At 34.4% G+C, this 12552-nt stretch overlaps 3 protein-coding genes across 3 annotated transcripts; 1 reads left to right on the top strand and 2 right to left on the bottom strand.

Annotated features, from left to right (window-relative positions):
• The first annotated feature begins 13 nt into the window (after window positions 1-13).
• Window positions 14-2720, top strand: LOC137809526 (cation/H(+) antiporter 15). The gene is made up of 3 exons (XM_068610634.2): window positions 14-235; window positions 356-1357; window positions 1418-2720. The coding sequence occupies exons 1-3, from the start codon at window positions 14-16 to the stop codon at window positions 2633-2635; spliced, it is 2442 nt and encodes an 813-aa protein (XP_068466735.2). The 3' UTR covers window positions 2636-2720.
• A 1754-nt stretch (window positions 2721-4474) lies between these two features.
• Window positions 4475-6825, bottom strand: LOC150029188 (uncharacterized). Its single transcript, XM_090298981.1, has 2 exons — window positions 4905-6825; window positions 4475-4780 (listed from the first exon to the last, which is right to left on the bottom strand). Exons 1-2 carry the CDS (start codon window positions 6819-6821, stop codon window positions 4688-4690), a joined length of 2010 nt encoding a protein of 669 aa, XP_090155107.1. The 5' UTR covers window positions 6822-6825; the 3' UTR covers window positions 4475-4687.
• A 1175-nt stretch (window positions 6826-8000) lies between these two features.
• LOC150029187 (uncharacterized) lies at window positions 8001-8801 on the bottom strand. Its single transcript, XM_090299434.1, has one exon. The coding sequence runs from the start codon at window positions 8694-8696 to the stop codon at window positions 8136-8138; it is 561 nt and encodes a 186-aa protein (XP_090155560.1). The 5' UTR covers window positions 8697-8801; the 3' UTR covers window positions 8001-8135.
• Between the last annotated feature and the right edge of the window lie 3751 nt (window positions 8802-12552).

Below are 12552 nucleotides of genomic sequence, written 5' to 3'. Positions count from 1 at the left end.
GGGATTGAGTAGAATGAAAGAAGTTGCAGAGCCGTTTCATGTAAATGAAACGAAACAAATAGTATGCTATGCAGCCACGATGATAACATCAGAAGGGTTTTGGCAAAAGGAAAACCCTTTGAACTATGCTCTCCCTCTCTTTCTCTTGCAACTAATGTTAATTCTCGTTGTCACCCGTTTATTTATCTTCATACTCAAGCCCATTCGCCAGCCACGCGTTATTTCTGAACTCATGGTTGCTCCTTTACCATATAATGATAATAATTTTATTTCATTCTCTACCATGAATCCAATCATAGTTTTAAATCACAACTAATTAATGTTACGTTATTATTACATGCATGCATGTGTGTAGGGAGGCATAATACTGGGTCCTTCGGTGCTTGGGAAAAGCAAAGCATTTGCTGATGTAATTTTTCCTCCAAGAGGAAAGATCTTGATTGAAACAATGGCAAATGTTGGCATCGTGTATTTTATGTTTTTGGTGGGAGTGGGAATGGATGCAACATCGTTAAGACGCATAGGTAGTAAAGCAGTGGCCATAGCAGTTGTAGGCATGATCTTGCCTTTCACAATTGGAGCTCTCTTCTCTGTCTATTTGATCAAATTCGACGAACAATCAGAAAGAAGCGCCGCTAGCATCCTATTCATCGGTTCAATTCTTTCTGTGGCAGCGTTTCCTGTTCTTGCCAGAATCCTTGCCGAGCTCAAACTCATAAACTCTGACTTAGGAAAGATTGCTCTTTCATCTGCACTCGTCAATGATCTGATTTCATGTGTGCTCTTGGTTCTGTCTATTAATTTGGTAGAGCATAATAGTGAGGCTTCTTTGTCCCTCTTGTCGACTTTCTTGGCCAGTGGAGGGTTTGTTGTTTTTAATATTTTTGTTGTGAGACCTGGGATCTTGTGGATGATAAGGAAAACCCCGGAGGGTGAAGCATTCAGTGATCTCTTTATGTGCATAATATTATCAGGTGTGATGATCTCGGGTTTTATCACAGATTTTATTGGAACCCATGCAGTTTTTGGAGCCTTTGTATTTGGTTTGACTATCCCAAATGGACCTATAGGGCTCTCTATTGTGGAAAGGCTCGAGGACTTCATAACATTGCTTTTGCTCCCTCTGTTTTTCGCCTCTAATGGCCTTAAAACTGATCTTGGACTGCTCAAAGGGTTGTACACATGGTCAATTCTGATCATTCTTGTTATTTTGGCTTGCATTGGCAAAATCATTGGAACTATAGCTGCTGCATTCTATTATCAAATATCAGTTCGTGATGGAGCAGCCCTTGGCTTGCTCATGAACACAAAAGGCGTTATTGAAGTTATTGTGATTAGCGTTGGCAAGGATCAAAAGGTACTACCACTTGCACTACTGTTACCATTACATACATCATTGTTGCTGAATTGCTTACAGGTTTTGACCAGCGAATCGTTTGCAAGCTTGATGCTTTTAACCGTACTAATGACCGCAGTGATTGTACCTGGGATGTCATTTATATACAAACCAAGTAGAGGGATTATACCTTACAAAAGAAGAACCATTCAAATGTCATACAGAGAAACGGAGTTCAGAGTCCTAGTCTGTATCCACACCCCTCGAAATGTGCCAACAATGATTGGCCTCCTTGACGCCACTAGCCCTTCAAAGAACTCCCCAATATGCATTTACCTGCTCCATTTGACCGAACTCAGTGGCCATGCATCTGCATTACTCATTCTTCATAATCATACCAAGAAGCCTGATCAACCAGCCTGTAACAAGACTCTGGCTCAAACAGAACACATAGTGAATGCCTTTCAGAACTATGAGCAAGAAGCTTCCTACGTGTCAGTGCAGCCCTCAACAGTGATATCCCCTTACTCCACCATGCATGAGGACGTATGCAACTTGGCTCAGGAAAAGCGTGTGGCCTTCATAATCCTCCCTTTCCACAAACATCAAACGGTTGATGGTGAAATGGAGTCCACCAACATCTCATTCCGCACTGTGAACCTCAATGTTCTATGCAAAGCACCTTGCTCCGTTGGGATTCTAGTGGATAGGGGGTTGAGTGTGTTCACCCATCTGGCTCCAGATCAAAAGTCTCACAATGTGGCAGTGTTGTTCTTTGGAGGGCCTCATGATAGAGAAGCCTTGAGCTATGCATGGAGGATGTTAGAACGTCCGGGGATAAACCTTACTGTGATGCGTTTTGTTCATGCGGAAGAAGTTATGCATCATCATAGTGACCCCAACCCTCATGAATCTAAGCTACTAACAGTGGAAACGGATATGGAAACTGAGAAGAAACTTGATGAGAGGTTTATAAATTGGTTTAGAACAGAGCATGAGGATAATGACTCAGTTGTTTATGTGGAGAAAATGGTTAACAATGGGGAGCAGACAGTATCAGCAATAAGGTCAATGGATGATATTCATGACCTTTTCATAATTGGGAGAGGCCAAGGAAATAAATCACCACTCACAGCAGGACTCACTGATTGGAGTGAGTGTCATGAGTTAGGGGCAATTGGAGACTTATTGGCTTCATCAGATTTTGCAGCCACTGCTTCAGTGTTGATAGTGCAACAATATCTTGGGGAAGGAATGGAAGAAGATGGGCTGGAAACAGACCAGGAGGAACCATGCTGATCACAAATGAGCCATGCAAACTTGGAAGAGAAAGCTTCCACACACATTTTAGAATCCACTTACTATGGAATTGTATAGTCAAAATCCAAGGTAAGTGAGAGGTAGATATCCTTTATTTTTTCTTTCTCTTCCCTCTTCAACATGTGTAATTATTAATAGATACTTTTATTCTCAAAACATGTATATTAGAAAAAAAATTATTGAAAGATCAATTCCTTAAATGAATAATCTTTGCGATTAAATATGTTTTTTTAATGAAGAATTATGTTTCATCTCTCACAAAAGTGTAGTGCTTTCAAACCTTTCATTTTATAAATTCATATGAGACATTCTTGTCAATAAACATACTAACAAGTTTTTCATATGACAAATGAAGTTTCATTAACTATTTGTTCACATGATCATAACTCTTCATCTTCTTCAACCACTTTGTTCTCTCAACATCCTTTTTCCAATTTTCATTCACATCAAACATAAATTTTCTATGAAATTTCTCTTTGTTCAGCTTGAAGTTAGCATTTTCTTGGAAAGCAAACTATTTCCAAGACAAAATAACTTAGGATAATGGGATTACCTTATAAGTGAAGTTGAAATGTTAGCAACTGAAATTCAAATTTTTTTTTTATCATCACTAAATTAATAGAATAAAATGAGACATTTTAGGGTATCTCAACCCTTATACTCAAAATCTCTTAACTTATATTTAAATATGGATAATTATTGTTCACCCGGATGAAATGATGCGGATTTATTTTATCCAGGGATTGTTGTGAATTTGGAAACACATAAATAAATGTAGAGAAAATCAATTTATCCTTCCTCGTACTTGTTTGATAATTTATCAAAAAAACCACATAGATAGTATGTTCTTTTACATTATTACCCTTTTAGGGTTATACCAAAAAAAGATATAAAATCAATTATATTAAAAAAATATTAAATATATTTATAATAAAAATAAAAATATTATAAATTAATCTCTATTAATATTTTTAATATTTCAGAGACTAATTTAAAATTTAAAACCTTAATAGCTAATTTAAAAATCATTTTATAAATTTTTATTAATAATAGAAATTATTTTATATATAAATAATTTTTTAATTTCTAAAATAATATTTAATTTACTTAATATATAGGGACTAATTATTATTTTTTTATAAATTTTAATATATAGGGACTAATTATTATTTTTTTCTAAATTTTAATATATAGGGACTAATTATTATTTTTTTCTAAATTTTAATATATAGGGACTAATTATTATTTTTTTCTAAATTTTAGTTGCTATTTTTAATTGTCTTATAAGGTTTGTAATAGAGAAAATTGACTAACTTATGAATAGTTAATTCGTGTATATTTGTGTATAAGAGTTGTAACATCAATTTGTGTTTTTATAATAAATAGCAATTTGTGTTTTTTTAATAAATAGACTTTTATAATATTACCAGTTAAATTTTAAATTGGATTATTTTGGATACCAAAAGATATTCCACCATCAAAATTGTGATAGTAATAATTTTGAAGATATAAAGATATGAAACTAAATCTTTTATCTTTCTTAAATCATAAAATAAATTAAACTTCTTTATTAAGTTAAAATCAATTTATACATCTTAAATCTAAAGAAAAGTATGTGAAAAAACTTTTCAATTTCTAAGAAATTGGTATTTTATATGGTTTATAAAAATGAAATTCTTTTTTTTTAAATTACTTTCTTTGGTTATAATTAGCATTTGGTTTTAAAACGATCTAAATTGGACTATTGGACTTGGAGGTTGTCGGAAAAATTAATCGGAGTTGCTGTTAAGTCCAAGATTTGGAGACAATAATCATGCATTCAGAGAAATTCATCAAATGAAATGGGAAATATATAAAACTTTTACATTTTGCTTAACAGTGCCTGGTTGTTTTAACAATTCAAAAACTCGTACCATTAGTATTATTCAGCAAAGATCACATCAGAAAGAAAGAAGTAAAAAAAATAATATATGTTTTGCAAAGCACACCACCGCTAAGAATCCATGTTCTTCATATGAGACTTTGAAAGTGTCATGTGATGACAGATAACAAAATGGCAATGGCAATGGCGAGTCCAACACTTGACTGTGTATTCCCTTGCCTATAGTATGCTTGCGCACCATTCTGTAAACAAAAATGAAATATATGAGATGCATGAGACGTGATTAAAACTGTTTGGGACTTCATTACAAAACTATAAGGTTAAATTGTCATTCAAATTTGAGCGTTGAAAGATGGTATATATTACCGCATTGGGACTTGGTGCTGGTGCAGGAGTCTCTTCTGACTCGGTTGTGGTAATCTCTTCAACAAGTGGTGCTGGGGGACTCCTCCGAATGATGGCCGGTGCAGGAGCCAGAGACTGCGAGTGATGTCTCCTGTGCTTGTGTTTGTGTCTTCTTCTTCTGTGCTTGTGGGGAGGAGGTTCGGGCGTGTCATCTTCGGGTGCTGGTGCTGGGGTTGGTGTTTCAATCGAAGGCGTTGGTGCAGGTGTTGGCGTGTTACTTAGGGGTGAAGGAACAGGTGATGGTTTTGGCGCTTTCTTTTTGTGTGCAGGTGCTGGTGCTGGTGCTTTTTTGGCTGGTGCTGGCGCTGTTGGTGCTTCGGCTGGGGTAGGGGATACTTTTGGAGTGGGCAACAGCGGTGAATCAGCTGGTGGTAATGGTAGTGGTGGGGGTGAAATAGGTGCTTCTTTGGGTGGTTGTGGTGGTGGGAGTTTTGGAGATGGGGATTTTGGACTTAATGCTGGTGTAATCTTGGGAACAGGTGGCTTCACAGGTGCAATTTTGGGAGGTGTTGTTTTGGGAACGGGTGGTTTCACTGGAGTGGCGGTTGGAGGTAAATCCTTGGGAACTGGTAATTTAACTGGAGCAGATGATGGTGGTAAAGGCTTGGGAACAGGTAATTTAACTGGAGCAGATGATGGTGGTAAAGGCTTGGGAACAGGTAATTTCGCAGGAGAAGATGTTGGAGAAGTGACTTTTGGAATTGGTGATTTCACAGGAGCAGATGTTGGAGATGTAGGTTTTGGAACTGGTAATTTCACAGGAGCAGATGATGCTGGGGATGTAGCCTTTGGGACTGGTGATTTCACAGGAGATGATGTTGGAGATGAAATCTTAGGAACTGGTGATTTCACAGGAGATGAGGTTGGAGATGAAACCTTAGGAACCGGTGATTTGACAGGTGTAGAGGATGTTGGTGATGATACCTTAGGAACTGTTGATTTTACAGGCGCAGATGATATTGGAGATGCAACCTTAGGAACTGATTTCACAGGAGCAGACGACGTTGGAGATGAAACCTTGGGAACTGGTGATTTCACAGGTGCAGATGATGTCGGAGATGCAACCTTGGGAACTGGAGATTTACTAGAAGTGGGAGAAGTTGCAACTGGTGGTTTCATTGAGGGAAGAGGGGTAATGACAATGGGTGGTTTTGTGACAGAAGCGGGGGAAGCCGCAGTTGGCAATTTGGAGGGTGCAGATGTGGTTGTTGGTGTTGGCTTGATAGTTGAAGTGGGAGAAGTTGCAGCCACAACAGGTGGTTGTTTGGCTACTGATGGTGCAATTGGAGTTGTTGTTGGCAATGTAGAGGGTGCATTTGGAGTTGTGGTTGGCAATGCAGAGGGTGCAGTTGGGGTTGTTGTTGGCAATGCTGAAGGCGCATTTGGGTTTGTTGTTGGCAGTGTAGAAGGTGCATTTGGTGTTGTGGTGGTAGGCAGTGTTGAAGGTGCATTTGGAGTTGTGGTGGTAGGCTGTGTAGAAGGTGCATTTGGAGTTGTGGTGGTAGGTTGTGTTGAAGGTGCATTTGGAGTTGTGGTGGTAGGCTGTGTCGAAGGTGCATTTGGAGTTGTGGTGGTAGGCTGTGTTGAAGGTGCGTTTGGTGTTGTGGTGGTAGGCTGTGTTGAAGGTGCATTTGGAGTTGTGGTGGTAGGCTGTGTTGAAGGTGCATTTGGTGTTGTGGTGGGCAACGTTGAAGGTGCATTTGGGGTTGTGGATGGCAACGTAGAGGGTGCATTTGGGGTTGTAGAAGGCAATGTAGAAGGTGTATTTGGGGTTTGAGGTTGCCAGTTGGAAGGGGAACCTGATGGTGCTTGGGCATTGATTGTGGCTAGCGGGTAGCTGAGGCTAGCTAAAACCAGTACCCAGAACACTGGAGCCATTGTTGAAGATGGTTTGGAAGTGAAAATTAGTTTGTTATTTATAGGTTGTAGTGCATAGTAATGATAGGATGAAAAGGTTGAGACGTAACTGAGAGAGAGCATGCAAGAGGAGATGTAGCCTTCATGTGATTGCAAGTAAAGAAAGGAAAAAGCATAGGATGTGATGTGATGCATTTATGGAGGTGAGAAATCAGAAGTATTTGTCTTTGGTAGCTAATGAGAATAGAATTTTACCTATTATATGTACGTACAACCTATATGTTAGTAGAGGGTCATAAGCTTCAGTTAAAATCTGATGAACCCAGCTACCAATGTGATTGAGATCTTTTTCTTTCCCACAAGTTTTCTCTCTGAAGTCGTAGTGATCTCACTCTTTCCTTATCCTTATTTAATCTTTATCTGAGACGATGTGGTATCTGTTTCTGCATGCACTATCTCATCCTCTCCTTCAATTCCTCTGTATGGAGTGTTTTTCGAATTCAGTCAGGAATCAAATACTCTTCCTCCAATTTCGGTTTACGAAAATTTTATATAGATTTTAAAAGGTTTCTACTATATTTAAATTAAATCTTTAAGGAAAAAATGAGCAAAATTATCAATTTAACAACAAGGCTTGTTTCATTTGAAAAAGTATTTTTTATTATTCTTTCATGTTTTCATATTTTAATTACGAAACAGTTATCTTTTTACTTCGAATGATTTTCTATCCCACAAAACCATGAAACTAATTTATAGTTTTCTCTATTTTTTCCTAAATTCCACATATGTTCTATTCAGCTCTCTTCCTGGATAACCCTAACTTAGGACAAGGAATAATTGATACACAAAAAGTTATAGTGCAACTATTTACTGTGAAATTGATGAATCATCTACCATATCCAATTAAGACCATCCAGTTCAAAAGTAAAGTCATTTTGTTATGGAATGAATGAGAAGAAAGGTATTTTGTTATAGATGAAAATAAAGCAGGAAACTCCTTTTGATGGTGGTTGCAGTATATATCAGATTAACTTTGTTTGTGGAGACATATCATAGCCAAATATGAGAAACAAACCAGATGAATAGGATTGTCTAAGCTAAATTTAGATTCAGACTAAACTATTTGAAGCAGGCTTTGTGCAATCAATTGAAAACTGTATATTTATAGATATTATATCAAACAAAGTACATCATAACCACTTACATGCACCCATAAGAACTGCTTAAAACACTAATAAACCATAACAACAGGCTTAATTTTCCACAAAGAGTTACCATTGTATTATACTAATGCTCAAAGATGTTAATTTCCTTATCTCTCAGCCGTAAACCAGGTTATGCATTATGGCTGCTGAATTTAAACAATTCGGATGGAAGATCAAAGTAGGAACTTGTGGAGTTATCTCCTTCATTTTCATGGATTCTGGCTTGTGAAACCAGGCAACTACGTTCAAACTTTTCCAAAGAGTTAGGCTTTGATAACGATGGCACAGGGTTCACTGCATGCATTTGGGTTTCTTCTTTTCTTGCTTTCACTGGCTTTGTTTTCCCAAACCCTGGAACAGGCATGCAAAGTGCACTGCATTTGAATCCCTCTTCCCTAATCTTGTCACTTTTTGGAATATCGTGTAGCTTGTAGTTGTAGGTCATGTTTCTAACCTCACTTGATGATGGTTCAAGGCTCTTAGTTTCTTTCTTCTTTGACAATGAGTTGGTTGAATTTGGATGATTAATGGCCAAGAATTTAGAGGAAGGTTGAAGTAAAGGCAGAATGTACAAACCAGTAGCATTATTTGAAGGTGTGACAGAAGGTTTTCTCAGTGGCAGTGGATGCACAGCAATCTGCTTCTCTTTTTGTAAACTCTTCTTGATCAAGCTTTTCGGCTTATCCATCATGTGAAGTTTCAAACTACAGTCACAAACGCAGTTTCTTCACCATTTTTAAAAACTTTTCCATCATGTAGTTCATATACAATAATTTGTATACTTTGTTTTATGAAATATAGGGATCATTCATGTATCAGAAACATTTAAGCACTATGCAGTTGTAGCTAAGATATTTATACGTAAAAAGAGGGCTTAGAGTGGTATGGTATCTTCTTCCTTTCTCTCTCTGAATATAGATTTAAAGTAATATATGACTTTATTTGTCATAGAACTAGTTGACTTCCATGGCCATAAACAATTGATAAACCTATTGGAGATTCAAAGTTTTCCCTGCCGGCATTTATATTTATGAAATTGTGATTGTGAAATACAAGTTACGTGCATGCACGACAAGACAAATATCACAAATTAAACAACCCTCAAACATGACAGCATAAAAAAAATCTGTTGAATTGAAAGTATACGATCTAAGATCAATGAATAATAATGTATTGGCCAAATAATTAAGATTGAAAACTTAAACAAAAGTCAACAACTAATTCGGATTAACACGTTTTATACTTTATATATATCGAAACTGATAGAGTCGCAATCGAAGATCGGTATTTGACTAATTGCTCATTTTCTCTATAAATATAAGAAAAAAGCTATTAATTGAAATTAGGAGCAAGAATAAAGTTTTCCCCTAATGAATTAGCAGACAGGTAGATCAGCAGTGGTAAGAAAAAGATTATTACAGCTAAGGTATATTCAGGGAAATGGATGCGGCTGGTTTGTTTTATGAATGGTATATCTATATCAAATTATGTTTGTAACATTGTTTATGCTCATTTAAACAATCATATCTGATTCAAATGTTTGTTTAGGAAGTTTTCTGTATGTGTTGTTGTCTGTGTATATGGGTTGTTATAAAGGATGTTTTTGATTTAGAGTCTCAATATATTTAAATTATCATGCAGTAACACATTTGATGTTGTAGACACACGTGACAGATAATTTTTATGATGTTCATGTACATTCACTTTTTATGAAGAAAAAAAAATTAATTTTTTTTAATATGAGTCATATATTATATCAGGATTTTTTTAATATGAGTCATATATTATATCAGGATGATTTAATTAGAGTAATATATGTTATTATAAGTAAAAAAAATATATTACACCGGTTGTTATTAAAAACCAGTAATCTATTTTTTTTATCCTATTTTGAAGTCTGCGCTTCACTGCTCATTCGCATTACTATCTTATTTTAAATTTGTTATGTCATCAAACGTAATCTCACTTTGTCACGTCATTGTCATGTATACGACATCAAATATGTGTTACTGTCATGACATCAAATATGTGTTACTGTCAGATAGTGTCAATACATCGGGATTCTTTATAAAATGGTTGAGATATTTCTTAAATATTTCTATTTATTTATTTATTTTTCTCGTAAAAAATGTGTAATAATTTTCATGAAAAATATCGACCCATAATATTTATATATATTTTTTTCAATTGAAGATTGAGTCATGATACAATCCAATTTTTTTTACATCTTGTGTCTTTCTACGTGAATTATTAAATGCTGGTATGAATGTATAAATAATTATGATTATACATTAATATAAATATTAACTTATTCAAAATATGATTTTTGAATATTTATGTGATACAAATATATTAACTCAATCCGGTAATAACACAAACTTATTTTATACTTTTAAAATCATTATTCATTATATATATAACCATTCAAATTGAGTTTTGATAAATAGGAATATATTGATTAAGTGAGCTGTTCTCTCTTAAGTGTTTCCTTAAAATAAAAACCATAAATTACATTATGTCACTTTAATAACACATTATCATTAAAAAGGAATTAATATGAATTTTCTCTCACTTAAACTCACTTGATGCCTCTTAAATGTCATTCCTTAAAATAAAAACCACTTTAATAACACATTATTAAAAAATAATCAATATAAATTTTCTCTCACTTAAACTCACTTGAAGACGTATCATCATCACTTGAATGATTAACAAAATTATTGAGTGATGATTTCTAATGACTTTAAATGTTTCAATATCACTTAAGTGACATTTCTCTCAAACAAATTTCAAATGCCAACAAACACATTTCTTTCAAATTGAAAAAAAAAAAAATTAAAATATATTATTATAACCACTACAATAAAATCATAAAATAGAAACTCATTTTTAGAGACCAAAATAATTAGTTACAATAGGAACTAAAATAGAGACCATTTTAGAAATTAAAAAAAAAAATTCTAAATTAGTTTATATTATTTTTTTTTATAAAAGTTCTCATGTTAGGCATCACAATGCAACTTGACATCTCAGCAAGGCTGACACCTCAAGTAACAACAATCATCTGCCATCACATGAAAAAAATATTATTAAAAAAAAATAAAAAAAAATAAAATACAAAAATATGGGGGGATTAGACCAAAACCCACATGTTAACAAAAACGATACATAGGTAGACTATACCTATTCATAAAGAATTCTAAGAACAGACTAGATGGAAGTCTATTATACCAATGAAATGATTCTCTATGAATGAACCCTAAATTAGCCAACTTATCAGCACATGCATTCCCCTCCCGAAAAATATGAGTAACCCTAAACCTGATTGTCCCACAGTAATTAAGACAAGAATTCCATCGATTACGAAGCATCCACGGAACATTAGTCCTAGCAGTAAACGCAGCACAAACCAAGACCGAATCACATTCAAGCCAAACATTTGTAAGTCCCATCTTTTGAGCTTCCTCCATAGCATGTATAACTCCATAAAACTCAGCAACCAAAGCAATCTGAACTTCAAGAAACCCTGAAAAAGCACCAATAAATTCTCCCATACTCCCACGAAAAATACCTCCACAAGAAGCAATACCAGGATACCCCTAGCAGCCCCATCCGTGTTAATTTTAACCCAACCTGGTGAAGGAAATTCCCATCTAACAGGAAGAGGACGAAGAACTTTCCCACTACGAGTCTTAATACCAAAAAACTTAATCACGTTGAAATCCAACATATCATTCTTCATTTAAGCTTTAGACGAATTTCCCACTAGACAAGTTAAATCTTTAATTACCGAAATAGCCTTAGAAACTTCAATCTTTTCCTGAAATCTAGCATAATTCCTCATACGTCATATCATCCATATAGAAAAGGTTGTCACAGCAAGCTTAATCAATTTAACCAAAGGACTACCATCACTCTTAATAAAAGAAAGAAGATCATCCTTATTAGAGAGATGAGAAGTAAGAAAAATCTGTCGAACCCAACTCCAAATATGTAATGTAGTAGAACATTCAAAAAATAATTTCTAAATTAGTTTATATTATTTTCTATTATTGTTAAATAGTTTCTAAATTTGTATCTAATTAGCAACTAAGGTTTTAACTACCAATTATTTAGTTTCTAAATTTGGTAGCAAAAGCTTTGGTTTCTAATTAGATACCAATTTATAAACTATTTAACAATAATAAAAACTAATTTAGAAACCAATTTTTATTTTTTTTTCTAAAATAGTCTCTAATTTAATTATTATTGTAACTAATTATTTTGATTTATACAAATTGATTTTTATTTCATAATTTTTTTTAGTGAAGTTTTACATAAAACCTATTTTGGTCCAATGTTATTCTCCTATACTTAAGCTTTTTCCAAGAAAAATAATAATCAATATAAATACTATATTTCCCAACACTATCCATCAACAAACCATATCCTAATTCAACATATAAACTCTAAATTTTTCTCCTAATATCTTCATTAAACTAAGTCCACAGTATGCCTGCAAATAATAATCAAACATTATCTAAAATTAATTTAATAATTGTTTATTA

Source organism: Phaseolus vulgaris, chromosome 2 (assembly GCF_051622355.1).
Source record: "Phaseolus vulgaris cultivar YP4 chromosome 2, ASM5162235v1, whole genome shotgun sequence".
In the NCBI taxonomy this organism is placed as follows: Eukaryota; Viridiplantae; Streptophyta; class Magnoliopsida; order Fabales; family Fabaceae; genus Phaseolus; species Phaseolus vulgaris.
This window is presented reverse-complemented; position numbering and strand designations above follow the sequence as displayed.